We start from the raw sequence: 26,719 nt of genomic DNA on the forward strand, positions 1-26,719 counted from the left end.
ATCCTTACCTCCATCAAAGCAGTACTGTTTTGGTACAAAGATATACATTCAATACAGTGATCTTTCTCTGCTGCATTAATTTTCAAAAGCTAGAGTAATTTGGTATTGTTGTTTTTGACATTTTAAATGGAATAATGTTTCATTGCTTTGTAAGGGCATAGTGCTCCTCTGTATTGATTGGGGTGTCTTTGCACTCAAAAGGTTTGATTGGACAGAGTGGGACACAATTATTTGTTTTGCTCCATGCAAAAAGGTTAAATAATTAAATGTTGTAAATCAAGTCCCTGCTGTCTCTAGTAGTTGTTCACCTACAAAAATAACTTGAAAAAGAGTGTACCTTTATATTATTAGTGTATAATTTTCATAATGGAAACAGTGCAATGGGGAGCTTTTTGCAGTCAGTAAAGACATTAAGAACAATAAGACTTAAAAACAGCTTTGCAGATCCTTGGCATTCCAGCTGTCAGCTTCTCCAGATACTCGGGTGACATTTCACCCCACACTTCTTGTAGCACATGCCATAGATGCGGCTGTCTTGTTGCACTTTTCACGCACCTTACAGTCTAGCTGATCCCACAAAAGCTCAATGGGGTTAAGATCCATAACACTCTTTTCCAATTATCTGTTGTCAAATGTCTGTTTCTTTGCCTACTTTTCAAAAGTGGCTTTTTCTTTGCAATTCTTCCCATTAGGCCTGCACCCCTGAGTCTTCTCTTTATTGTTGTACATGAAACTGGTGTTGAGCGGGTAGAATTCAATGAAGCTATCAGCTGAGGACATGTGAGGTGTCTATTTCTCAAACTAGTCACGCTGATGTACTTATCCTCTTATTTAGTTGTACATCTGGCCTTCCACATCTCTTTCTGTCCTTGTTAGAGCCAGTTGTCCTTCGTCTTTGAAGATTGTAGTGTACAACTTTGTATGAAATCTTCAGTTTTTTGGCAATTTCAAGCATCGTATAGCCTTCATTCCTCAAAACAATGATTGACTGATGAGTTTCTAGAGAAAGCTGTTTCTTTTTTCCCATTTTTGCCCTAATATTGACATTAATCATGCCATGCCAAGACATGCCAGTCTATTGCATACTGCGGTGACTCAAAAACAAACACCAAGACAATGTTCAGCTTCATTTAACAAACTAATTAGCTTTCAACTGTGTTTGTTATAATGGCAAGTGATTTTCTATTACCAAATTAGCAATTTAGCATGATTACTCAAGGATAAGGTGTTGGAGTGATGGCTGCTGGAATTGGGGCCTGTCTAGATTTGATCAAAAATGACTTTTTTTAAATAGTGATGGTGCTGTTTTTATACATCAGTAATGTCCTGACTATACTATGTGTTCAGTTGATGCCACTTTGGTGAATTAAAGTACCAATTTCCTTCCAAAACCTATACGTTATTGTTTGAATATATGTATATACACACATACACACATACTGTATAATGTACTGCAACTCAGTGCTTTTGTTAATCAATTAAGTTATTAACTGTACAAATGAAGGACACATCCTTCAATTTTGATAATTGTAAAGTGATCTACAGAGTATGACTTAAATGAAATAAAAAAGAAATAAATAAATAAAAAATTAATGAAACATGAAACAAGAGTTGTGTGTTGCATTTTACTCATGAGTGAGATACCACAAGAAGGTTGAGAGATTAGCATCACAATTCAAAACTACGTTTTTGTTTAGTTTTACCCACAAAAATACATCTCTGATGTAATTATAAATACATTTAAAACAGCCAAGACACAAATGTGTTTGAAACTATTTCACAATGGGGAAAAAAAACACTTAGTTTTTTAGTTTAGCTGGTACTAGTATCATCATAGCTGCTAATGGCAACTGCACATCTAACATGTCACCTGACATTCTTGATAATCTGAGATCAGACAACCCCAGAAAGTGATTTTTTAACAACATTGCTCATTTTAACAGCTACCTTGTGGTTTATATTCCATGTCATTGTTTTTCTTTGTTTCATTTGAACATTTGGGGATTCTTCATTAGTTCTCTTGCCACAGTCATTTCCATTGTGTACTTTTATATTTCAAAGGAATAGTTCACCCAAAAATGAAAATGCTCTCATCATTTACTCACCATTATGTCATTCTAGATTTGTGACTTTCTTCTACTGAACAGAAAAATAAAGATTTTTTTAGAAGAATATTTCTGACTAGAACTTTGAAACTCTTTGCATTCTTTATGCACATCTCCACCTACTGGGCAGGGAGGAGAAAGAAAAAAGGGAGGACCAAAGTAAAGGAAAAGACTAAATATATTTGCACAAAAAAGAACTCTTGTGAACATGCACTGGAGGGATGTTTGAAAGTGGCTTTATAGTACAAAAAGACTTCAATATTGTTCTGTTTCTCACCCACACCTATCATATCGCTTCTGATGTAATGTAATCTTATGGATTACTATTATGCTACCTTTATGTTCTTTTTTGAGCTTCAAAGTTCTGGTCACCATTTACTTGCATTGGATATACCTACAAAACAGATTTTTGTGTTCAGCAGAAGAAAGTAAGTCACACATCTGTGATGGCATGAGGGTGAGTAAATGATGAGAGAAATTTCATTTTTGGGTGAACTATTCAACAAGTTGTGGGGTTTGAAAAACATTTTAAAAAATGGAAGTTGTCATTACACATTCTTGAGTGACGTTCATTCCTGGTGTGATGGCTTTTGAGAAGGAGGACTTGTGTTTAGGGAAGCATGCTCAGTTTCTTTATCAACTGATTTTTCTGTTTGCTGTTCTGATGTACAAGGCTCAGATGCAGAAAAAGAGTCAAAACTGACACAATTCTCTGAAGCCAAAGGTAGACTGTCCTCCTCAAAGTAAACAACAGGAACATCATTCTCAGCTTTTTGTTCTGAATTTTCGAAAGACACTTCCCTGTTCATAGATTGATGTAAAGGGCTTTCCAAATCATTGTGTTGCCATGCTTCAATCTCACATTTTTCTGATCCACTCTCAGCGAGACACATGGGCTTCATAGAGTCACAACAAGCAAGGGATTTACACTCTGCGATCACCACAGGCAGGATACTTTCTACTGATTCACTGGATTGTGGAATTTGAGAGCCTGAATAGGGGGTGTTAAAATACCCACCCGTTTGGTTCACCTCAACTGCTATAGCTTGACAATCGTTTTGACCGATGACTACACCGAGTCCAGTGTCCTCTGTGACCTCTTCTCCAGTCAGTATCTCTTCATCTCCTACTGAAGCTAGATTGAACACAATGATCATGACCAAGATGTAATTTTTAAAGAGCATAATTATTCATGCGATTTTTACAAAACTACATTAAAAACACCTAAAAGTCTACATCAGAAACAGACTTCAGAAATGTGTTATTGTTTTTGAAGACATATACAGTGGCCCCAAAGCGTTCAAACACCTTTGGACACTTATAGAGCCCATGAAATTAGTTTTGTGACTTTAAAAGAATAGTTCACCCAAAAATGAAAATTCATGATTTACTCACCCTCATGCCGTCCCAGATGTAAGTTAATTTCTTTCATCTGCAGAACACAAACAACCATTTTTAGAAGAATTTCTCAGCTTTTTTGGTCCATACAATGCAAGTGAAGGGGTGCAAAAAATCAGAAGCTCCAAAAAGCGCATAAAGGCATCATAAAACATTTACATTTATACATTTGGCAGATGCTTTTTATCCAAAGCGACTTACAGTGCACTTATTACAGGGACAATCCCCCCGGAGCAACCTGGAGTTAAGTGTCTTGCTCAAGGACACAATGGTGGTAGCTGTGGGAATCGAACCAGCGACCCTCTGATTACCAGTTCAGTGCTTTAGCCCACTACGCCACCACCACTCATGGCTCATAAAAGAGATCATCAATAGAAGTCCTTTTTTTACTATGAATCCATGTTCAGTCAATCTCAACTTTCACAGTCTTCTTCATGTGTTTTTGGAGTCTTATGGATTACTTTTATGATGCCTTTTTGGGGGTTCAAGTCTTCCCAAGTCAACCCATTCACTTGTATTGTATGGACCTACAGAGCTGAAATATTCTTTTAAAAATCATAATTTGTGTTCTGCAGAAGAAAGCAAGTCATTCACATCTGGGATGACATGAGGGTGAGTAAATGATGAGAATTTACATTTTTTGGTGAACTAAACCTTTAAGTCCGTGTTTGTCAGCTTTGAGCCCATGTAAAATGCTAAATTACTTCCAAATGTTGACCAACACATTTTTTTTAATATATATACACACACACACACACACACACTTTGTTGAAGCACCTTTGGCAACAATTACAGCCTCAAGTCTTTTTGAGTATGATGCTACAAGCTTGGCACACCTATTTTTGGGCAGTTTCTCCCATTCTTCTTTGCAGGACCTCTCGAGCTCCATCAGGTTGGATGGGGAGCATCGGTGCACAGCCATTTTCAGATCACTCCAGAGATGTTCACTCGGGTTCAAGTCTAGGCTCTGGCTGGGCCACTCAAGGACACTCACAGAGTTGTCCCTTTGTTATCTTGGCTGTGTGATTAGGGTCGTTGTCCTGTTGGAAGATGAACCTTTGCCTTAGTCTGAGGTCCAGAGCGCTCTAAAGAAGGTTTTCATCAAGGATGTCTCTGTACATTGCTACATTCATCTTTCCCTCAATCCTGACTAGTCTCCCAGTTCCTGCCGCTGAAAAACATCCCTACAGCATGATGCTGCGACCATCATGCTTCACTGTAGGGATGGTATTGGCCAGGTGATGAGCGGTGCCTGTTTCCTCCAGACATGACGCTTGCCATTCAGGCCAAAGAGTTCAACCTTTGTTTCATCAAACCAGATAATTTAGTTTCTCATGGTCTGAGAGTCCTTCAGGTGCCTTTTGGCAAACTCCAGGCGGGCTGCCATGTGCCTTTTACTGAGGAGTGGCTTTCGTCTGGCGACTCTACCATACAGGCCTGATTGGTGGAGTGCTGCAGAGATGATTGTTCTTCTGGAAGGTTCTCCTCTCTCCACGGAGAAACGCTGGAGCTCTTTCAGAATAACCATCAGGTTCTTGTTCACCTCCCTGACTAAGGCCTTTCTCCCCCCATCACTCAGTTTGGCCAGGCAGCCATTTCTAGGAAGAGTCCTAGTGGTTCCAAACTTCTTCCATTTACAGATGATGGAGGCCACTGTGCTCATTGGGACCTTCAATGCTGCAGAAATTTTCTGTACCCTTCCCCAGATCTGTGCCTCGATACAATCCTGTCTCAGAGGTCTACAGACAATTCCTTGGACTTCATGGCTGGGTTTGTGTTCTGACATGCACTGTTAAGTGTGGGACCTTATATAGACAGGTGTGTGCCTTTCCAAATCATGTGCAATCAACTGAATTTACCACAGGTGGACTCCAAACAAGTTGTAGAAATATCTCAAGGATGATCAGTGGAAACAGGATGTACCTGAGCTCAATTTTGAGTGTCATGGCAAAGGCTGTGAATACTTACGTACATGTGATTTTTTTTATTTTTAATACATTTGCAAAGATTTCAAATAAACTCTCTTTCACGTTGTCATTATGGGGTATTGTTTGTAGAATTTTGAGGAAAATAATTTATTTAATCCATTTTGGAATAAGGCTGTAACATAATAAAATGTGTAAAAAGTGAAGCGCGGTGAATACTTTACGGATGCACTGTGTGTGTGTGTGTGTATATATATATATATATATACACACACACACACACACATACATAATTACTGGTACATTATATGCAATAACTCACCCACTGACTTAGGTGTTAGATGTACTGACTGTTCTGTGGTGGGCTGAACATGCTGAGAGTCACTGAGGACAATAACAGCTTTCCTTCCTGTCAAGGACATTCGAGTCAACACAAATGTACTATTATTCAGTATACTTGATGCAAATCGTAGCTATATTATAAGAATTACAAAACTTGTAAAGTTAAGAGACTATATTTGGTTTAGAAAATAAATATATAAATTCAATATTTATACAACACTGTATATCCACATCTGAATGTAGACCACCTGACAAAGCCAAAAATGAATGTGCATTTACATAGAAAGAGAATAAGTTCAATAAATCAAAACCAAGATCTGCAGTAAAGAATAAAAGGCAAAATGATACTGAATAGCAGACATACTCCCTAGTCCAAGAGACACGTTGTAGGTGATGCCTCCAGAGAGAAAAGAAGGAAAGCAGAAAGGGGAGAGCAACAGGAAGTCATTTAAAATCTTGAATCAAGAGTTTCTTTTACAAAGAAGTACTCAAAATATTAATTGCGATTAAGAGCAAATATCCGAGCACTAAAATGCATTCAAATGATCAATGTGAAAAATGAAAACTGCCTTGGATTGGGTGTAACGCTTACCTGGCAGACTCCACAACCCAGACACTTCCAATGTTTTCAACTTCTTCTCAAGTTCTGCAACCCGGTTTCCCAGGATCCTGTTACACAAAAAACAATAGCTAAATTGTCTTTTTACTATTGCATTAAAAGTACATCAGCTTTAATGCATCTATGAATGTTTTAATTGTCACTTTAATTGTCAATAGCGTTTTATGATGCTTTATTTTCCAATGCCATATCAGCACCAAAGGCTATTTTTATGGCAAGAACAAGGTGGAATCACTCAATCAATTACTCAAGCAAATCAATTAAAAATGACAACGAATAAAAGGATTAACAAACTAAACAAACAAATAAAAATAAGAAAAATTCAAATCTATTTATCCTGATTCAAGTTGTAGTGTAGTTTTGCAACATACTTGTTGGTTTGGCGTTGATGCTGAATGATCATGTTCTTCTCGTGAATGGTCTCCAGCAGAGCCGTGGCCAGAGACTTCAGGTCACTAATGGACTGAGGAGTGACTGGGAGACTGCAGCCATTCTCCTCAGACAGCAACAGCTCTTGCACTGAAAGCATAACAGCTGTAGCTTCAAACATGCAATTCTTTAAAAGAAATTTGAATACATTCAAAAGGATAGTTCACCCAAAATTGAGTCATGGACTCAAGTTATGGACTATGCTATTGAATTGTGCTCCGTTGTTATGTTGCATCTGTATATTTATTGTTATGTTGTTCAGTTTGCATGTTTTGTTTAGATGCACTTTGTAAAGCACCTTGAATGCTGGGAAAGCATTTAAAACATCAATATTATTCTTAGTAGTAGCACGGCTCAATTGCAAAACATAGTTAGTCATGTGATCTCAACATGGTGGCCAACACGAGGGAGCGGACCCACTCCATGTAGAATAAAACAGCATTTTCTAGGCTACTAATATGACAGGAGACTTCATCTCATGCGAGTGTACATTATTTGAATTCTATTTGTCAAAGCTACAATTCATTTTATAAAAAAACAATTTATTGTGTGCACCTTTAATGTTACAGTCCTACTGTACAAGTCTTGTTTAGTACCTTGTTTGGCAGACAGGACACCGGTTAAAGCACTGCTGTTATTTTTGCCATAGACTTTGCAGTTCTTCTTGCTTTCTAAAGCACTCTGGAATTAAACACATTTGTATGTTCTCTACATATGAATGAAGAATGACAATGGCTTCCCTTAAAGTTTCAATAACATGCACATAAATTCGGTTGTGTGTGTTATAAATACCTTGTACTTCATGACATTTGATTTGTGGAGACTGACCTCCTCCTGAAGCTGCATAAGCCGCTCATGCAGATATCTACAAAAACAGAGCCAAATATGTGTAGTATAGCTTCAACCTATTAAACAAACTGTATATCCACAACAGGACCAGCTGAAATACCATGGGCATTTTGAAGATATTATTCATTTTTATGTTGTTATTTCAGATGTTATTCTGTAAAGCAGATATTTAGTCATCATGGGACTACCATGATACCATGAATGACTCCTGTATCTGTATTATGTATATGTATACATGTCATTTTCATAGTACACCACCAGAGGTCAGTCTCACCACAATTCTAATCACGTTACAGACACCCACATGCTTATAAAGGTAATTATTAACCAGTTAAAACCATTCCATTAACATGTCTTTCAAACAGTGCTCTGAACTCCTAAGCCATGTTACTGGTGACCATTTTTGTGATCCTTGATTCTTGAGAGATATTTGCCCTTATATTTTGGATGTTGTTAAATGTTTTTGACATTATCTTGGACTGGTTTATGGATTTTAGAAATGGAGTATAATTTATGTGTTAAATAAGAAACCTCTGCATATGTATCTTAAAAGGATTAGTTCACCTAAAAATGAAAATTCTCTCCTGATTTACTCACCCTCATGCCATCCCAGATGTGTCTGACTTTATTTCTTTAGCAGAACACAAATTAAGAGTTTTAAAAGAATAATTCAGCTCCAAAAAGCACATATAGCCATCATAAAAATAATCTATTTGATTCCACTAGTCTAATGTATTATGAAGAAATACGCTAGGTGTGTGTAAAAAATAGATAAATATTTATAACTTTTTTTTACAAAAAAATGTCACTTCCAGCCAGCTTGAGGTTTGTACGCTGATGAGCGGAGTTCAAACTGCCTCTCGCATGCAATCGCGTAACCCTCCTCTGCAAAGATATTCATACGTACAGTAGACTCATATTAGCAGCTGTTTCTATGTACCGTGGTACTTTTTCGACACAAAAGGAGTTTATTCAGTGGTCTGAGCAAGGTGCTCTGTCTGAGGCATCTCCTCCACTCACTCACTCACTTGCATTCAAACCAATTCCAACAGCTCTCCTCATTCACTGTTTCAAGATGGTGCCCCAGTTGACATATCAAAACCAGCTGAATGAGGCATCTATATATGATATCTATGCTCGTCTGTTGTAAACAACACTGTTCTTCAGTTTTTTCCCCAATTTCACATGTAAGGTCTTGCGTGAACTTGCCAACGCGCTTGACCCTCGTGAATTTTTAATAAATATCTTTTTAAATTGATAGCTCAACGGATTACTTTTATGATGGCTGTACATGCTTTTTGGAGCTTCAAAAACATGGCACCCATACACTTGCATTTTAAGGACATACAGAGCTGAAATATTCTTCTAAATGTTCTGAAGAAGAAAGTCGTACACATATGGGAAGGGATGAGAATGAGTAAATTATGAGCCAATTTTCAATTTTGGGTGAACTAATCCTTTAATCTGTGTGTGTCCCAAGTCATCCATATTACAATTACATGGCATTTTACTTATTTGAGTCGTACTTTTAATTTTAAATGTATGCAATGCATCCTGAGCAGGTTTCCACTGACCTGTTCTCCATACATAGCGCATCTATATCAAGGATGCAGTTCTCGTTGCTACCCAGGATGTGGTTAATTTCTAGATTTTGTCTATGGGATTTCTCCTGATACACATTACGCTCTGCTCTAACATCCTGAAGTTCATCTGTGGCAGACTTCAAGCTTTGTTCCAGTGCTTCATTCTACAACACAGCAAGATAAAATCACAAAATAGATTTACCTTTGGATTTCTATATTTTTCTGGAATTTATAGTGTCATCCCACGTTCCATGGACGATAGCAAGTCATTTTGGTTTGGAACAAAATGAGGGCAACTAAATATTTTCATTTTTGGGTGTGGAATGCCGAGAGCAACGCACCTGTTCTCGAGCTCTCTCTAACTGCTGAACAAGATCTTCTCTCTCGTGGGCAGGAAAGTGACGAGCCCCCACCTCCTCATCCCCCAGACGCTGCTTTGCGATGGTCATCCTCAGCAGCTATGGAAGAAAAATTTGGCAGATATCTGTGCCACCACAATAGTGATCAAAATCAAAACATTTCACTCAATCAGTTAAAAATTAACCATGCCAATGTATGCAAAATGTTGAGTCATTGAAAAAGACAATGAAAAGAGCAGACCTGTGTGAGCCCATACCTTGTTATCACCCTGCACCTCTGTTAAACGTTGGTTCAGTTCCTTCAACTGTTCACTCAGCTCTTTGTTCTGTTCTCGGGAGTCTCTATGTAACTGGGCCAGATTGACCTGTAGCAAGTTAAAGACATCAGTTCAACAACAGTCTCAACACAGGGTTGGCTTCTACATGTTTTGTGACCATATAGTCAAATTATCTGTAGTCTTATGCATATGCATACTGGAGATTCTAACAGAAGATTTGCCTATATTTAAAGGGCTAGTTCACTCAACAATTAAATGGCATTATCATGTACTCCCTCATGTTGTTCCAAACCCATATGACCTCTTTTCTTTTATGGAATACAAAAAGAGATGTTAGGCAGTATATTAGTCTCAGTCACCATTCACTTGCATGGCATCTTTTTACCATACAATACAAGTGAATAGTGACTAAAGGCCCCAGCACACTCACAATAAAGTTTTTCTTCATTCTTCGCTCAGAGACAAAAAGAAGTTTGAAACATCTGAGCAACGACATACTGTTTATAAAAATTTAGACATCCGCAAATCTGCTGTGGGAGGTGTCAAGAGGTATATTTAAATATAGAACACTCAAGACTAAAACATCAACTAATAAAGCGTTATTGATGACTTCATGCCTAATTCTATGAGTTGAATTCACATGAGATCAGTAAAAGAAGCCGTTTTAACAACTCGATGATGATTTAAATTAATATATATCAAGTAGTAGATAATGTGTACTTTGTAATGATTACCTTTTGCATTCATGGCACTAATGCACTAACACGCTATATACAGCCATAATATGTGGCAATTACACTCTGTTATTGTAATTAATGATGAAACTGATACTACTGCAAAGACAGGTGTATAAAAAAAAGTGTTAATTGGCAGAATACACATAAAACAATAATGATAAGCATACTGTACATTACATTAGGCAGACGTGTGAATCGCTTTCAGTGCAGATGGTACATGAGCGAAGTAGCATATCACACAACAGAGTGAATGGGCACTTACGAGGATTCGAGTATATTTGATTCCTTTTGAAGACTCATTTTTTTTAAAATACAAATTTGCATGACATGGTCTTGGAAAATATTTCTACGTGAACAATTGTAATCGTTATATGATTGATGTTATCTGTTCTTAACTGATTGAATGGGAATTAGTAGTCAGCCTCAAAGTAGGTGGAACTCCAGGTCACATCTACTGATGATCTTGACCAAAGGTAGTGAGAAGGTGTTCAATAAAACTTTTTCCTGAAAGTACGCCCCAGCAAGCCAAACAACAACCAAAACAAACTCAATATACCGTTCTTTTTGGCTTTATTTTATTCTAAATGACGTCACACCCATTCGTTCTTCGATTTCGTAAGAAGTATGAAGTGGCCTTTATGCTGTCATTTAGCTTAACTTTTTTAGCGTTTAGCTTATGAAATTTAGCTAAGTCTCAAATGACACGCTATACACTTAAGAAATGTACTATGCACTCAGCCATGTAGTGTATGAATTTTCAAAGTGTAGTATCATCCCAAATGGAACACTTTTTACAACACGAAAGCGCTTGCCGTTTAACAGGTGACGGAAGTGATGTTTCAAACCCAAGCCTTGTGTTGACGCTAGCTTTAGCACGCTATCCAACCATGGTTCAACACTTGTATCTCAATAATATACATATTCACACAGCATGGTATAATGGTAAAGCGTTTAACTCACTTTTGTAAGGTGCTGTCTACACAGAAGTTTCGCTAGTTGTCATGTTCTCCATTATTTACAATTGTTTTGCCAGATCACCACCTGAAAATGCAACAAAATGAAGTTCACTACGAGTACCCGGATGATGCACTTTTTGACCGTAAAAACGGAGTGTGGAATTTTGAACACTTCGCGCACTCCGCCCCTTCCGCTGTATACGACAAGCTGTGTGTGCTGAGTGCGCGAAGTGTCCAACATTCCACACTACGTTTTGACGGTCGAAAAAGTGCATCATCCGCGTACTCGTAGTACACTTCTTTTGTTGCATTTTCAGTGTAAACATACAACTCGCACTACTTGACGTAAAATAGTGCATAAGTGTGCGGTTTGGGATGCACCTCTTTTGTGTTCTTGAGAAAATAGAGAGTCAAACGGGTTTGGGAAAAACATTAGGGGGAGTAAACGAGGACAGGATTTCTATTCAGGGTGAACAATCCTTTTATACTTAATTTAATGTTGAAAGTATAGTAGGTGTAAACTCAGACATACTTGTTTTCTTTTTTCAGGAGGCAGAGAGGGGTCACCGTCCTGTCAATTAAAAAAAGTTTATTATAATGTTAAAGTCTTGTACTTTACATTTCAATACTACTGTTTAATTTATTTGAAATACATTAGATTTACAATGGAATTAATTTACTAAAATACATACTATGAGCTCTCTGTACTTTTTCTTCAGCCCTTGGTGGCGCTCACGGAGCTGGTTTGCCATCAACTTGAACTGATCTCGTTCCTGCTGGCAGGTGTCCAGCTCTTTAGATAAGATCAGCAGTGCCTCTTTCTTACTCTCCAGCTTTCTCTTGCACACCAGGAACTGGGCACAGAAAGAAAACAACAGTGTTTTAATGTTTCGGATGAACGCGGGGGCATAGGTCCACCCAAACTGACCCATTTCCACCCAAAACATAAGAAAATAAGAGGCATAAACTGCAATTAGTGATTGACCGATAAGGGTTTTTTAATGTCCAATGACGATATCCAGAGGGCAGGGTGGCCTAAAGGCCGATACATTTAATATAGTAAATAAGATAAACATAAAATTGCTAAAACATTTATACACTCTTATTTAGCACTATATTTACTCAATTTCACACTAAACTTTAACTTTGTAAAAAATAATTTAAAAAAATATATATATTGTATTTTAACTGGTAGAATGATTTCTGTTTTTTGTAATGTATTTGCACATGAAGAAATTGTCAATATATTAGGAAGAAGAGAAATAAGAGTACACACAGTAGTCCAGCAGCCATGGATAGCATGTCCACTTTAGCAATCGCATTTTCTCAAAAAATACTGAATCAAACCAATTCCACATACAGTGCATTATGAATAAGACATTTACTCACAGCACGTGTGAAACGCATTTACTTTGAAGTTGCACTCATGCGCTCTTGCAGCCTGGATCTCCTACTTGGACCGTCACAGACTACCATCATGATTTGTGAATCAGAGGTCATTTTGATCCTGAGCCTGATGTTTTGATACTGGCTGATACGCACTTCAGAAGAGGATAGATGATAAGAACTCAACAGGAAAAAATAGATGGTTTTTGATTGGAGGTATTGGTATTTGCCTTTTATCATTAGAAAAGTTACAGGGAACTGTTGAGGAGAGACTGTTAGAATACTTGCTTCAGAGGAAGATTTATGAACATTCCACAGGATGCTGGACATGCTGAAGTTGTGTGAGGTTGGTTTATTACATCTGTTCAAACGAGATATGCACATATTTGCAGACGGTATATGATATATGTTTTATAGATATATGCCTTTTTATCATTAGACAAGACAGTTAAAAGTTACAGGGAACTGTTGAGGAGCAGAGATGGAGAATGAAACAGGTGAGCACTTTAACATTATGAGCTCTGGCGATGCTCTAATATGCGGACCGTTTAAATAACACAGTGTTGCACACCGGTCTATTATTGCAGTAACACAATGGCACGCAACAAAACAAACTGTGACTGGTCATTTACATGTCTCAGTCTCTTCACATGCAAGCAGGTGATTCTCAGTGCCCTCAAGAAACAAATCGGCCAAAGGGGAAAATGTATCAGCCGATGCGATAACTAAAAAATTCGGAATATATATCGGTCAACCACTAATTCTAACACCTGAAAATCAGTTCTCAGGACCCCTCGAAAACGAGATGTTTCATCTCAAGGGGTTATCCTCAACAATAAAAATTCAAATTAAATTCAAATCGTAACAAATTTGTGAAACTGAGTTAGAAAATAATATAATAAATAAATAAATGGCAATCTCATGTAATTGGCTTTCAGTCAAGTACTCTAAAAACATCAAATTACTGTTTGAACATGGTGAAGCAATGAGGTTTTTTTTAGAAAAGATGATTGGACAAAATAATTAATTTCTACTGTACATTGTCATGATGTGCACAAAAGAAGAGATAACAAAGGTAACTTAATGGAAATTAAGTCAAGTCAGTTTTATTTGAAAAGCACTTTTCACATACACATGCTGCAATTTGCTGCAAAAAGCATCCAAAGTAATTTTCTGGCTATGCCACTGGATGAATGTATTAGTCATCACTGCAAGATCAAAGTGTTGTCTTTTATTAACAATGCTTTGTATGGCTCATATGAAGAACTATTCAGTTTTAAAGGGGTCATGACATGAGAAACCAAATTTGCCTTGATCTTTTGGTATATAAGAGGTCTTTGTATCATTAAAACGTCCTGCAAGTTTAATATTTTAAGACGTCCTCCCCATTCTAAACGAATCATTTATTTAATCAAGCTCAAAATACAGCTGGTTCTGGATTCATGGTTAGAAGTGACGTGTCGGTTAGAAGTGACGTAACAGCGTTTGCATATGACCGCCTCCAGCACAAGATAACTACGATTTAAGCGCAAGACAACTACGCTCATTTCAGTATCGCCGTGCGCCTCACAAGTGTTCAGTCGATGGACAGCGAGCTCTGACAGAGACTACTTGTGCACAGGAAAATTACGATGCCACACAGATGTGCTGTTCCTGGCTGTGGTCAAACAAAACCTCTGAATAAGCTGCCGAAAGATCCAGACGTCAGGGAAAAATGGATGCAGTTTATTTTTTGCGGACGTTCCAGTCACGGCAGTGTTAACTTAAGCGTTTGTTCTGTACATTTTAAGGATGACTGTTTTGAGAACAAATCTCAATATGATGCTGGCTTTGCCAGAAAACTGTTGCTCAAAGATAAGTCCGTGCCGACTATTCTGGGAACAACGACGACGCTAAACTGTAAGTAATCTATTTTAAACTTTAAACTACTTTTTAAAGCGCAATTTCATTCATTATGAATAATCACAGTGTTTTTACTTAGTTTACTTGCATATTGTTCTGGCTGGGGGCGTCAATAATTGATACATAGGCACTGACGTTAGCCAATCATAACAGTGGGCGTTAACACTGAAGTCTTAAATGGAAAACGCCCCCAAAACAGACTGTTTGAATCAGAGGATGAGAAACAGGGTGGGAAAAGGTCATAAATCACTAGATTTTAGAAGTTTTTCTTAAAAAAAATATATATTAATACTATAATTGCACCTAAGGGAACATAATAATACAATAAAAAAAACCATGTCATGACCCCTTTAAGGCAAAATTACCATTGAAGTGGTTGACCATTCGTTGCACTTAGGTCTGGCTGTAACTACTACGTTTCAAAAAAATGTATTCTACATTTTATGTAAAATGCCTTCAGGTGGCCAGGACATTTTTCCTATCTAACCTCCCTACCTACATACACCGATCAGCCACAACATTACAACCACCTGCCTAACAGGGCTGGGTGATATGTCTTAAATTATATCTCTATATTTTTCAGCAAATTTACAATTTTCTATAAATATCTTGATAATTAATTATTTGCTCTAAAACGGCTCAAATTATTTATTTTTTTATCAGAGGAACCATCATATCATCATTTCATCAAACAGACACTGCAGCCAAGTAGATTAAATATTTTAAATCATATTTTAAAGAAACAAAAACAAAAGGGACAATGAAATTCAATAATTTTAATTGATATACACTTCATATACAATGATACATAGTAGCTTAATATAAATCATTATTTACCTTCATATGTTTTCACTTCTACATTTTTGTGAATGACCAAGGTGTGCAAAGCTACTTCACTGACTTATTTTTGAAACCCCAGTTGAACATTGCATAATACTGAATTATTACTGTGGGACATATCAGGTTTATTATTATAATATAATGCTGAATTCCGATTATTAGATTTGCATTATACAAAAATAATTTATTTCAATTTACTTCACCTCCACCTAGGGCTTTTATTTTGACACCGAATGCTGTTGTATTTACTTCAACTTCACAAGGAGCTTTTATTGTGACACAGAAAGGGAAATTTGTATTTGACAGTTTGCAATGTTCTGCATTTCCTGAAATGCTGTAATCTTTTCCTTTTCTGTTATACAGTGAAGATTTGTATAATATCTTGTAGCGGTTACTAATGTTTGGAATTGTGCAAACGCTTGAACCTGCTTTACTTTTATTTCACAGTGCACATGAACTGATCTGAGTGCGCCGCCATGCACGTGCACACAGATCAGTGTGTCACTGGTTTGTTCTGAATCACAAACAGATGTTTATCTGTCTTTAAATTGCCTTTTGTGGATTAATAATCACATGTGACCATTTTTATGGTTATGGTTATTTTGATCAATTGAGCAGCCCTGAAGGATTGTGAAATTAGTCTGCCGATGCGCTCTTTATGAAACTTAATGGCCAAATGAAAGCACGTTAAAATCATAAAGATATTGGTAAATTTTACATTGTCAGCAAATTATTTCAATTATATCATTAATATTAGATATATCACTAAGCCCTACTGCCAAATATTGTGTAAGTCCCCCTCAGTAACAGAAATACTCAAAACAGGCCATCTGGCACCAACAACCATGCCGGTCCATATCACTGCGACCACATTTTTCCCCATTCTGATGGATGATGTGAACATTAACTGAAGCTTCTGACCCATATCAGCATGACTTTATGCACTGCAGCTACATGATTGGCTGATTGGATAATCGCATGGATGTTTCTTGGTGCCAGACCGGCTGGTTTGAGTATGTATGTAGATTTTAATCTGATTGCTGCCAAAAACAAAAAACATCCCGTGAGCAGCAATTCTGCGGCTGGAAATGCCTTGTAGATGAGAGAGGTCAAAAGAGAATGGCCAGACTGGTTTGAACTGACAATGTCTACAGTAATTCAGATAAACGCTCTGCACGCGGTGAGAAGAATATCTGAAGATGCGGGTTGGCGCTGTTTTAGCGACACGAGCGGGACCTACACAATATTAGTCAGGTGGTTTTAATGTTGTGGCTGATCGGTCTATATGGTTAACAGCTGAATACATTATTAACATTTTACGTCTACAACAAGAACAAATTAAGCTTAAAATGCGTATGTCACATTTTGTAATATTCATGTATGCTTACCGATAGGATATGTAGTAAATTATGAAATAATAATAATAATAATTTAAACGTCGCACTGGAATATCGCATAACTGTAGTTTAAAACCAGAATTTTCTAGATCTGTCTAACTTTAATTTGAGGTCCACGCTTAATTCAACACCGGTGATGGATCTTGACGTAAAGGATAGAGAGACTACAATTAATCCTCAACAGATAATGTCGTGTCAGACGTAACTTCTTTATGATTTTATTACTATACAAGGCATTTAATAAAATACTGAGAGCTTTTCAACCAAGCCACTCTATTGGTGAGAAGTACGATCGTTATGTAGTATATATAAAAACATTTTGAACACAGTTAGAAGCATAGCTTTCATATTTTTCTGAGCGGTACATCAGCAAATCACACTGATATAATTTAGAAAACCCCTTGTATTTACCTCGTCGTCGAGTCTAATTCAAATATCATCTAGTGAGACATAATGTTATTAGGATGATTCATATGGTGCAGAGAAGCATGAGGCATCAATAACGACTGCATTTTCCTACCTCATTCACCAAACCTTGCCAATCGCTTTCGCTTCTTCTGGAAGGATTCATATTCGCTCCTTAAATATCCCTCGAATAAATCATTCAGGAGAAAAACGAATTAGTCAAGGCATAAGCATCGACACGATTACATGTTTCAGGATTCATCAACATCACGTACACTACATCATTTCCGGTGTTATGGATCAACTTTGGATCATGTTAACTGGGGATGTGCGTGTGGACGTGAATAATTATTCTTGCCTTTTCAGCAGATTCATAGAATATTAATAATAAAATGTTGGTATCGTTATTAACCTGCTTTTTATGATCGATGTCTGTTCTAATGAATGTGACATAGTTTAAGAGCTTAACGGTTTCACAGGATAACATCAAAGTCTCTCTATCAAGGCATTCCACTGTCAGCCATCTTTGGAACGCTCTCGGGAGGCTATTTCAAGTCATGGCAGTGCAGTTCCTAACTACTTGAATGGAGAAATACCAAAATCTAAAACATGGTTGGTCAAGATTACGATCAAAGAGCATATTTCAAAGCACCAATAAAACCCGACAATACTGGTATCATACATGGTGATTTTTACTTCATATTACGCAAAGAAGAAAAACAACGCAATTTTCCCGGCTTGATGTGCATGCGCATTTTAAAGTTCATTGACAGGTGATGTCTGTATCTAAAATGTGATTGGCTCTTTTAACTTTAAGGTGGGATTTCCTGTCTACATCCGTTGACCGTTGTGCGCACAGAGGTTTCTGGATGAGCGTTCCAATTTCTCCCATTCATTTTAATAGAAGTGGCCCGTCTCTGCTAAATACTCTCTGGTAACACGGGTGCCTATGTTAATGTGGGACATTGGTTTGAATGGGGACTGACAATTACACTTGTCAGAGCAGTAAATCGCATATGGATGTCTTTTATTTGCAACATTAAAGCATCAAAGGCTGATATGTGTCAACAATAGGCCTATATTCTACTCTTTAATTACTTTTATTTAAAAAATAATAAAAATGGCTTGATAATTTGATAAAGCTAAGCATGTCGGTCTAGTGGTAGCGTGTTTGCTATCATGCATACGTACTTGAGATCAATTTCCCTGAAAGCATTTGCATTTTGATTTATGTTGTTATAAAAGCATCATTTACTTCTCACAGGTTCTGTACATAACAATGTCGTTTGATTGTGAGTGCATGAAACTGCTAAAAGATAATCTTTCAGGTCAGTGCAATTTTTTGTGGAGAGCAAGTACAAGCAAACTGACCAATGGGTGAGAATAAATTATTCTCTCAGAAAGAATGAGAAAGTTCTTCAGAAACATAATGATTTGGTTTGTTTGGTATAATCTTAAGATTTTCAATCTTAGACTACCACCCCTGGAGTCGCGAGTTTGAGTTCAAGGTGTGCTGAGTGACTCCAGCCAGGTCACAGCAACCAAATTGGCCTGGTTGCTAAAGGTGCGTACACACTGCCAGCGACTTTATCGCTGCAGGTCGCCAGTGGCTGGCGGTGAAGTCGCTAGTGGGTGTTCCCACTACTGGTTGCCTAGTAACGTATATAAATGACATTCACGGATGCCATTCCATTGCTGTTGACACCATTCCATTGCTGATGACAGCGAATCTCTTTTCTTGCCACTAAAAACAAACATTTTGGAGGGAAAAGACTAAATATAAATGGAATCAGTACATAAAATGCTTTATATCAAAGATGAATGAGAAACAAGGCGTTTGCCATAGCGGCTGTTTATCTGCGGTGAAAATGCAAATGCCGGTCTGTCTGGGTCCATAAAATCCCCGCGATCTCAGATACACCTTTCCACGCAGTATTTTTCTTAAAAATGTCCTTGTACGTGGGAAGAGACATATCATAGAGCACTGGAACATTTCTAACAGCAAGAATTAGCCTTTCATCCATCTTTCCGTTACTGCAGGAGCTGAGAGAGAGCAGGATCACGTGAGCTCTCCCGTCGTCTCTCCTATTGGCTGTCGCTTCCGTTAGTCGCTACAAAGTTGAACTTTTCTCAACTTTGTCGCGTCGCTGGACACGCCCACATCTAGCGCCGACGGTCGCGACAGCTCGTGTCGCCGGAAGTCGCTGTGCTCGCATTGAAAATGAATGGAATCGAGTCGCTGTCGCGCGCGATGTCGCTGGCAGTGTGTACGCACCTTAAGGAGGGTAGAGTCACATGGGGTAACCTCGTGGTCGCGATTAGTGGTTCTCGCTCTCAATGAGGTGTGTGGAAAGTTGTGCGTGGATCACGGAGAATAGCATGAGCCTCCACTTGCTGTCAGTCTCTGCGTGTCATGCACAACGAGCCACGTGATAAGATGTGCAGATTGACTGTTTCAGAAGCTGAGGCAACTGAGACTTGTCCTGCTCCACCCAGACTGAGGTGAGTAACCGTGCCACCATGAGGGCCTACTAAATAGTGGGAATTGGGCTTTCTGAATTGGGAGAAAAGGGGATAAAAAAAAGAAGGAATGTTTGGTCCCTTTAAATCCATTAAACTCCAAGACCGCTTGGCCTAAAATGTCAAACCAACTGCAAATTACTCAGCATATATATATATATATATACACTCACCTAAAGGATTATTAGGAACACCATACTAATACTGTGTTTGACCCCCTTTCGCCTTCAGAACTGCCTTAATTCTACGTGGCATTGATTCAACAAGGTGCTGATAGCATTCTTTAGAAATGTTGGCCCATATTGATAGGATAGCATCTTGCAGTTGATGGAGATTTGTGGGATGCACATCCAGGGCACGAAGCTCCCGTTCCACCACATCCCAAAGATGCTCTATTGGGTTGAGATCTGGTGACTGTGGGGGCCATTTTAGTACAGTGAACTCATTGTCATGTTCAAGAAACCAATTTGAATGATTCGAGCTTTGTGACATGGTGCATTATCCTGCTGGAAGTAGCCATCAGAGGATGGGTACATGGTGGCCATAAAGGGATGGACATGGTCAGAAACAATGCTCATGTAGGCTGTGGCATTTAAACGATGCCCAATTGGCACTAAGGGGCCTAAGTGTGCCAAGAAAACATCCCCCACACCATTACACCACCAACACCAGCCTGCGCAGTGGTAACAAGGCATGATGGATCCATGTTCTCATTCTGTTTACGCCAAATTCTGACTCTACCATCTGAATGTCTCAACAGAAATCGAGACTCATCAGACCAGGCAACATTTTTCCAGTCTTCAACTGTCCAATTTTGGTGAGCTCTTGCAAATTGTAGCCTCTTTTTCCTATTTGTAGTGGAGATGAGTGGTACCCGGTGGGGTCTTCTGCTGTTGTAGCCCATCCGCCTCAAGGTTGTGCGTGTTGTGGCTTCACAAATGCTTTGCTGCATACCTCGGTTGTAACGAGTGGTTATTTCAGGCAAAATTGCTCTTCTATCAGCTTGAATCAGTCGGCTCATTCTCCTCTGACCTCTAGCATCAACAAGGCATTTTCGCCCACAGGACTGCCGCATACTGGATGTTTTTCCCTTTTCACACCATTCTTTGTAAACCCTAGAAATGATTGTGCGTGAAAATCCCAGTAACTGAGCAGATTGTGAAATACTCAGACCGGCCCGTCTGGCACCAACAACCATGCCACGCTCAAAATTGCTTAAATCACCTTTCTTTCCCATTCTGACATTCAGTTTGGAGTTCATGAGATTGTCTTGACCAGGACCACACCCCTAAATGCATTGAAGCAACTGCCATGTGATTGGTTGATTAGATAATTGCATTAATGAGAAATTGAACAGGTGTTCCTAATAATCCTTTAGGTGAGTGTGTATATATATATATGCTGAGTAATTTGCATATATATACTAAAGTACACTACAAAAAAGAAGAAGCTTAGTGCTGTGTAAGGAGAACTATTTTGGCCATGGAGTTTGAAAGATTAAAAAGTGTCTATCTAAAAACTACCAAAGAAAAACTCTTTTAAAATAAGCCTTGTGTAATAGATGGAATAATATTCTGAGTAATTTGCAGTTGGTTTGTCATCTTTAGGTCAAGTGGTCTTGAAGTTTAACGTGTATGAACTCAAATATCCAACGAATGTCAAATGTAAAATAAACTTTTTACCGCAGTTTGTTTTCCACAGCGTTTTGATATTGTAATCAATCCTGATTATACATAATTACTGCATAGCCTAATATAGAAAAGATGTGATAAATGAGATAAGAAATTGGCTATAATATATTTATTGTAGCGTATGTTGATTGTAATAACTGCTAATAGATAAATCTAAATATTCACATTTTGATGAAATAATGAGTTTAAACTGGATCTCACTTAGAACACTTAATTCCATATAAGGCTAACTGAAAACAACATCACTTCACATTACTCTACATAAATAACACTACACAGTCTTATGAACTGACTTATAACCCCCATTAATAACAAATAACAACATTCCCAGTAAGACTCCTTGCACTGACCTGCATAATTAACTATTCAGTTGCAAGTGCAGGCCACTCCCCTAAATCATAATGATCAGCAGCAGACCTAATAATATCATGTAGATATAACTTTTATACCCTAAGAAATTTCTGCTTTCACTATTGCTTACTTTAAATGAAGGCTATATCTGTGACACTGCGCTTATGTATACACCACTACCTCTGATCTTGTTTTTCAAACTGAAGTGCTCTGTCTCTTAGAATGATCCTGCTGACTGTCTGGTAAAATTATCTTTGCAAACACAAGCAGTTTCTCACTATCAAGGAATGTCTCACCTGGATTGTCAGTTTAAACTTGCTTCTTATTTTGTATGTTTAGGTTGATAGGATGAAATTGTGATGTATTCAGGAAAACTGAGCTGTCAAATATTTAATCATGTCCGTGCAATTGGCTTCTTTGTAAGAAAGATACAATTTAAACATCCAAATGGAAACAAACAGGAATTACTGCTGCAATTGAATGTGCTTTTTCATTAATTATTATTCATATATTTATGAATTATCAAACATACTTTCAGAATGTTGGTACAATATAACAAATAGATCTGCCTCTGCAAAAACAGAACAAATCTGTGATATTTCAATGTCTCTGAGTGTCTGCTGAATAATAGCACTTGTCAGCACCCATGACATGCGAGCATAGTCAACCTTACTCGTTAAGAGGTAGCTAAAATAAGCTAGCTTATTTAGGTAAGATAAATTGTCATGATTTCTGAAATTCCACAGTCTTTTGGATTGACCTTATGGACGACCTTTGGTAAACCTGATATGTCACAGAAGAAATGATCTGAAAGATCCCTGATATGATCAACAAGGTATTTTTGCATGTTCAAACAGTCCAAATGTTGCATAAATGTGTAGCCTTTGCATGACAGTAGATGTGCACTGTGTTTTGACATTTTGTTGACAAAACACTACATTCATAATTATTAAGGTTACATGTAGGCTATAAATACATTATATTCAAAGAGAGAATTTTGTTTGAGAAATTTCTGATATGGAACGAATAACAGCATGTGCCTCTTAACTTCATTTGCTAAAATCAACTGAGATATGTTCAAAAACCTTGGTTTTGCCTTAAAGGCTGGTGGCCAGCACAAAATCACGCTGATCTGTGGACAGTGTAGTAAATGAGCGTGGTCATTGAACATACACATCCCTGAACTTAATAAACTTCTGGTTCTTCTCATCCTATCTGAAGATCTGGGAGAAAGAGTAATCACTGCTCAGAATCAAATAGTGCTGGTATTTGAATTTGAGTGGCTGTAATACCATGGCACCTCTTGAAGGGAAGCCCTGCATTTCTTCAAAGTGTTTGCCTGTCCACTTCATGATTTTGAGTCACAATGTAGCAGGCGAGGGCAAGGTAGAGAATGTCATTAAAAGCCTTCATACTGACAATATCATCCATGTCCGGTATCTCATCTTGGAGACGAACTTCTGTGTGCTTTTGTTCCAGTGGTACATAAACCTGGGAGCGGAGCACTAGGAGAGGACAGCCTTGCCATATAAACAAAAAAAACTCTGCATCAGTATCACAATACCACTCTTGAAGGATCGGGTATGGGAAGAAACCAGTTTCGTTTCATTTAGAGTTGTCATGCCAGCTATGGAACAGTCTACAATAAGGAAGAACCAGTCATCTACAATACAGAAGACTTCAATGTCATTCAGAATTTCAACTGCTTGAAACTTGGTGAATTTATTCTGTGCTTGGTCATATTTGTTTATGTTTATGCATTTGGCAGACACTTTTATCCAAAGTGACTTACAGTGCACTTATTACAGGGACAATTTCCCCGGAGCAACTTGGAGTTAAGTGCTTGCTCAAAGACACAATGGTGGTGGCCGTGGGGATCAAACCAGCAACCTTCTGATTAACAGTTATGTGCTTTAGCCCACTGCGCCACCACCACTCAGGGGTGAAAATGTCATCAAAATGTTGGGGGGACAATAAACATAACAATTCTCAAGAGCAATTTTTGAAGGGGACACCAAGGGGTTTTTTGTTGTTGCCCTGTTTGCATTTGTATTATTTTATTTCTTAAACAATTATTTTAAGAATATATCATTATATTATTTACAATACACATATTTTAATGATATTTTAGGGGGGGACAACCCTCAGATTGGGGGGGGGTTCATTTATATCAAGGCAACATTTATATCACCTTTGTGAAATATGTCGGTCAACATTGATTGTGAATTCACTATCTGATGTTGTACAAAATCTGGGGGCCAAAGAAACAAACATACAGTAACACATTCTTGCTCATGAAAGAATTACATTTTCTTCACACATAATAATTATTTTACCATGCCATTGTTCGTCAAGATATTAGATGGCATGATCCATTTAGTGGTCGACTGATACAAGTTTTTCAATGGCTGATGCTGATATGATATCTAGAGAGCAGGATGGACGATGGCAATATGAATGCCGATATACATAATACAATTTAACAACTGCAGATCAGATGTACCAACATTTCGGATTTTGTCAAATAATTCACTAAATAACATAGATGGTTTACTATTCATTTGAAAATTCATTAGTAGATTTTGGAACTGACACATGGGAAAGTTAACACGTCTGTTTATATGCCAAGGGAACATTGTATTCGGCCGATGTCCATTATCACAAAATGGCCAATATATTGGACTATAGATTCAATAGGTCAAAACTTTGACAGAACAAAATTATATTAGATGGACCATACAGGTCTTTGTTCATAAGAGAAATTAAAAAACGTATTTGCTCTACAAAAGAACAAAACCATATAGGCCTATCTCTACTATGTAATCGCAAAATCAGTGTTTCCCACATTGTATTCCAAGTTACAACAAGCTAGCATAGTACATTTAGGTGGTAGCCTTGATAACATGATGGTAACGTGCACATGCACTTTACTAATTGTGAACTGAAGAACTCACAGTTCAATCAAAGAGCGTAGATCAGAAAAAAAGACCTCTTGCCTCCCGATGTCCTCTGAAGGCATATTTGTTTATCTCTTCAATCTCGTTACCCTCAATGCATCTGGTCATCAAATAAGCTGAAACAGCTAATTGTACATGTCCAACATCATTTATTCAAGCACACACAGATAAAGCAGACAATCAGTCTGCAGGGAAATTGAACTTACAAATGCTCCAGGTGAGGAAGCCCAGACAATGCATCCTCCTTAATGGCAGAAAATGAATTTGAATTAAGGAGACTATAAGGGGGGGGGGGGGATTGCATCGGTTAGACTTTTGTGAAGATATCAGAATCTGCATATAGTTTATTATCCATAGTACACAAATGGCATAAATAGTCATGTGCACACTATGCCTTGAGCATATCCCAATATTCTGTTGCAGATAATCAGGTAAATTGAATGTGATGCATCAGAGTGTTCAATTACAGTAACTGCAGAGAGGACATGAGCGAGAACATAGCCTCCTTAATTTCTGGGAAACTGCAGTTAACAATACTCCTAAATAATACAAAGAAATAAATGTATTGACAAAGTAATAACAGCTTCATTATAGTACTTCTCTTTTTTATTACACAAAACCCTGCTGTACATTGCACCCAACACAAACTGGATGTTAATGTATTGCACTAACAAATACTTAGTGTTTGATAATATACAATTGAATATACTCAGAACATAATATTGCACTTACAGAGAGTTGATGTTACTCGGAATTAACATCCAATGTGAGCCGACGCAAATGATAGAATCTACCATACAAGTGCATCCTGAAGGACATTTGAATAGTTGCTTCGATCGAGACAATTGAAATTAACAAATGAATTGTAAAGTTAACAAAACACACTTTTGAATGAAAGCTAGCTTAGTGTTTGAAAGATCTATGGCTTTGAAGCAGAGACTCAAACCAAAAGCTCCCCTGTCCCAAACGGCTCTGTGAAATGCTGCATGAAGGACTGACTTCAGCAGCTCTGATGCAGTCAGTGCTTTTATCCCATTGAAGGAGGCCTCAAGAGTCCAATACATCACCCAACAGTCAAATCATACCAGTTGTTTCTGTATGTTGTCTTAAATTGAGAAATGTGATGCAAAGACAGGTGAATAGGACTTGCAAATTATTTAAATGATTGCTTTTAGGACATTTTTCTCTGCTTCAGGCTTATACATTGAGTTAAAAATTATAACAGCACTGTGGACATCATAATTGTGTTGATGCTTCCTCTGTAGCCTATGTGGAGTATGTCTGAATGTGCACAGCACAGATTTAAACCTTAAATGCATGGGTATTTCGCCAAACATATTATTACACTCGGGTCGGGTCCTTAGCGACCTGGCCGGCACGTATATACATACCTATCACAAATGTATCTGCAAAATGCCCAGATATAGTCAAATTTTCAAAACATTTAATTTTCAAGACAATTAGAAAATAAAAGTATAGAGTATATTCTGATATATTTTGATGTTTTATTTTTCATATATTAAAGCGATGATGCAACAAGATTAATTACTTCCACACTGAAATTGAACGAGACAAAACTGGTTGTCAAAAACACATTGAGCACATAACACAAAAGCTACACACAAGCTACACATATGTATTTTCTCATGCATTTTTTGAGTCTTAATAGATTATTATGAACCTTACACAC

The 26,719-nt window shown here is 37.7% G+C and overlaps 1 protein-coding gene and 1 pseudogene across 2 annotated transcripts; both read right to left on the bottom strand.

Moving 5' to 3' along the window:
* Positions 1-41: 41 nt before the first annotated feature.
* LOC127651802 (coiled-coil domain-containing protein 149-B-like) lies at positions 42-17,775 on the bottom strand. Of its 2 annotated transcripts, XM_052137818.1 has the most exons (13): positions 17,626-17,775; positions 12,273-12,434; positions 12,113-12,151; positions 9,867-9,974; positions 9,592-9,708; positions 9,242-9,414; positions 7,611-7,683; positions 7,415-7,499; positions 6,761-6,908; positions 6,363-6,439; positions 6,135-6,167; positions 5,751-5,837; positions 42-3,240 (listed from the first exon to the last, which is right to left on the bottom strand). In XM_052137818.1, the coding sequence occupies exons 1-13, from the start codon at positions 17,674-17,676 to the stop codon at positions 2,675-2,677; spliced, it is 1,719 nt and encodes a 572-aa protein (XP_051993778.1). In that variant the 5' UTR covers positions 17,677-17,775; the 3' UTR covers positions 42-2,674. The 2 variants fall into 2 exon arrangements, with proteins under 2 accessions (XP_051993778.1, XP_051993779.1); XM_052137819.1 differs by lacking the exon at positions 6,135-6,167.
* A 5,346-nt stretch (positions 17,776-23,121) lies between these two features.
* LOC127651322 (leucine-rich repeat LGI family member 2-like) lies at positions 23,122-23,823 on the bottom strand (annotated as a pseudogene).
* Positions 23,824-26,719: the final 2,896 nt, after the last annotated feature.

This window comes from Xyrauchen texanus, chromosome 11 (assembly GCF_025860055.1).
Source record: "Xyrauchen texanus isolate HMW12.3.18 chromosome 11, RBS_HiC_50CHRs, whole genome shotgun sequence".
Taxonomy (NCBI): Eukaryota; Metazoa; Chordata; class Actinopteri; order Cypriniformes; family Catostomidae; genus Xyrauchen; species Xyrauchen texanus.

Bases quoted from the DNA above. Each gene is read 5' to 3' on its own strand.
- LOC127651802 (XM_052137818.1), bottom strand. From the start codon at position 17,676: ATGAATCCTTCCAGAAGAAGCGAAAGCGATTGGCAAGGTTTGGTGAAT. The intron at 7,684-9,241 runs GTCAGTGGAAAC...CTGTTTTTGTAG, and splicing joins GCGCTATGTATGGAGAACAG to ATATCTGCATGAGCGGCTTA. The intron at 3,241-5,750 runs GTGAGTTATTGC...TGTTCAATCTAG, and splicing joins TCTAACACCTAAGTCAGTGG to CTTCAGTAGGAGATGAAGAG.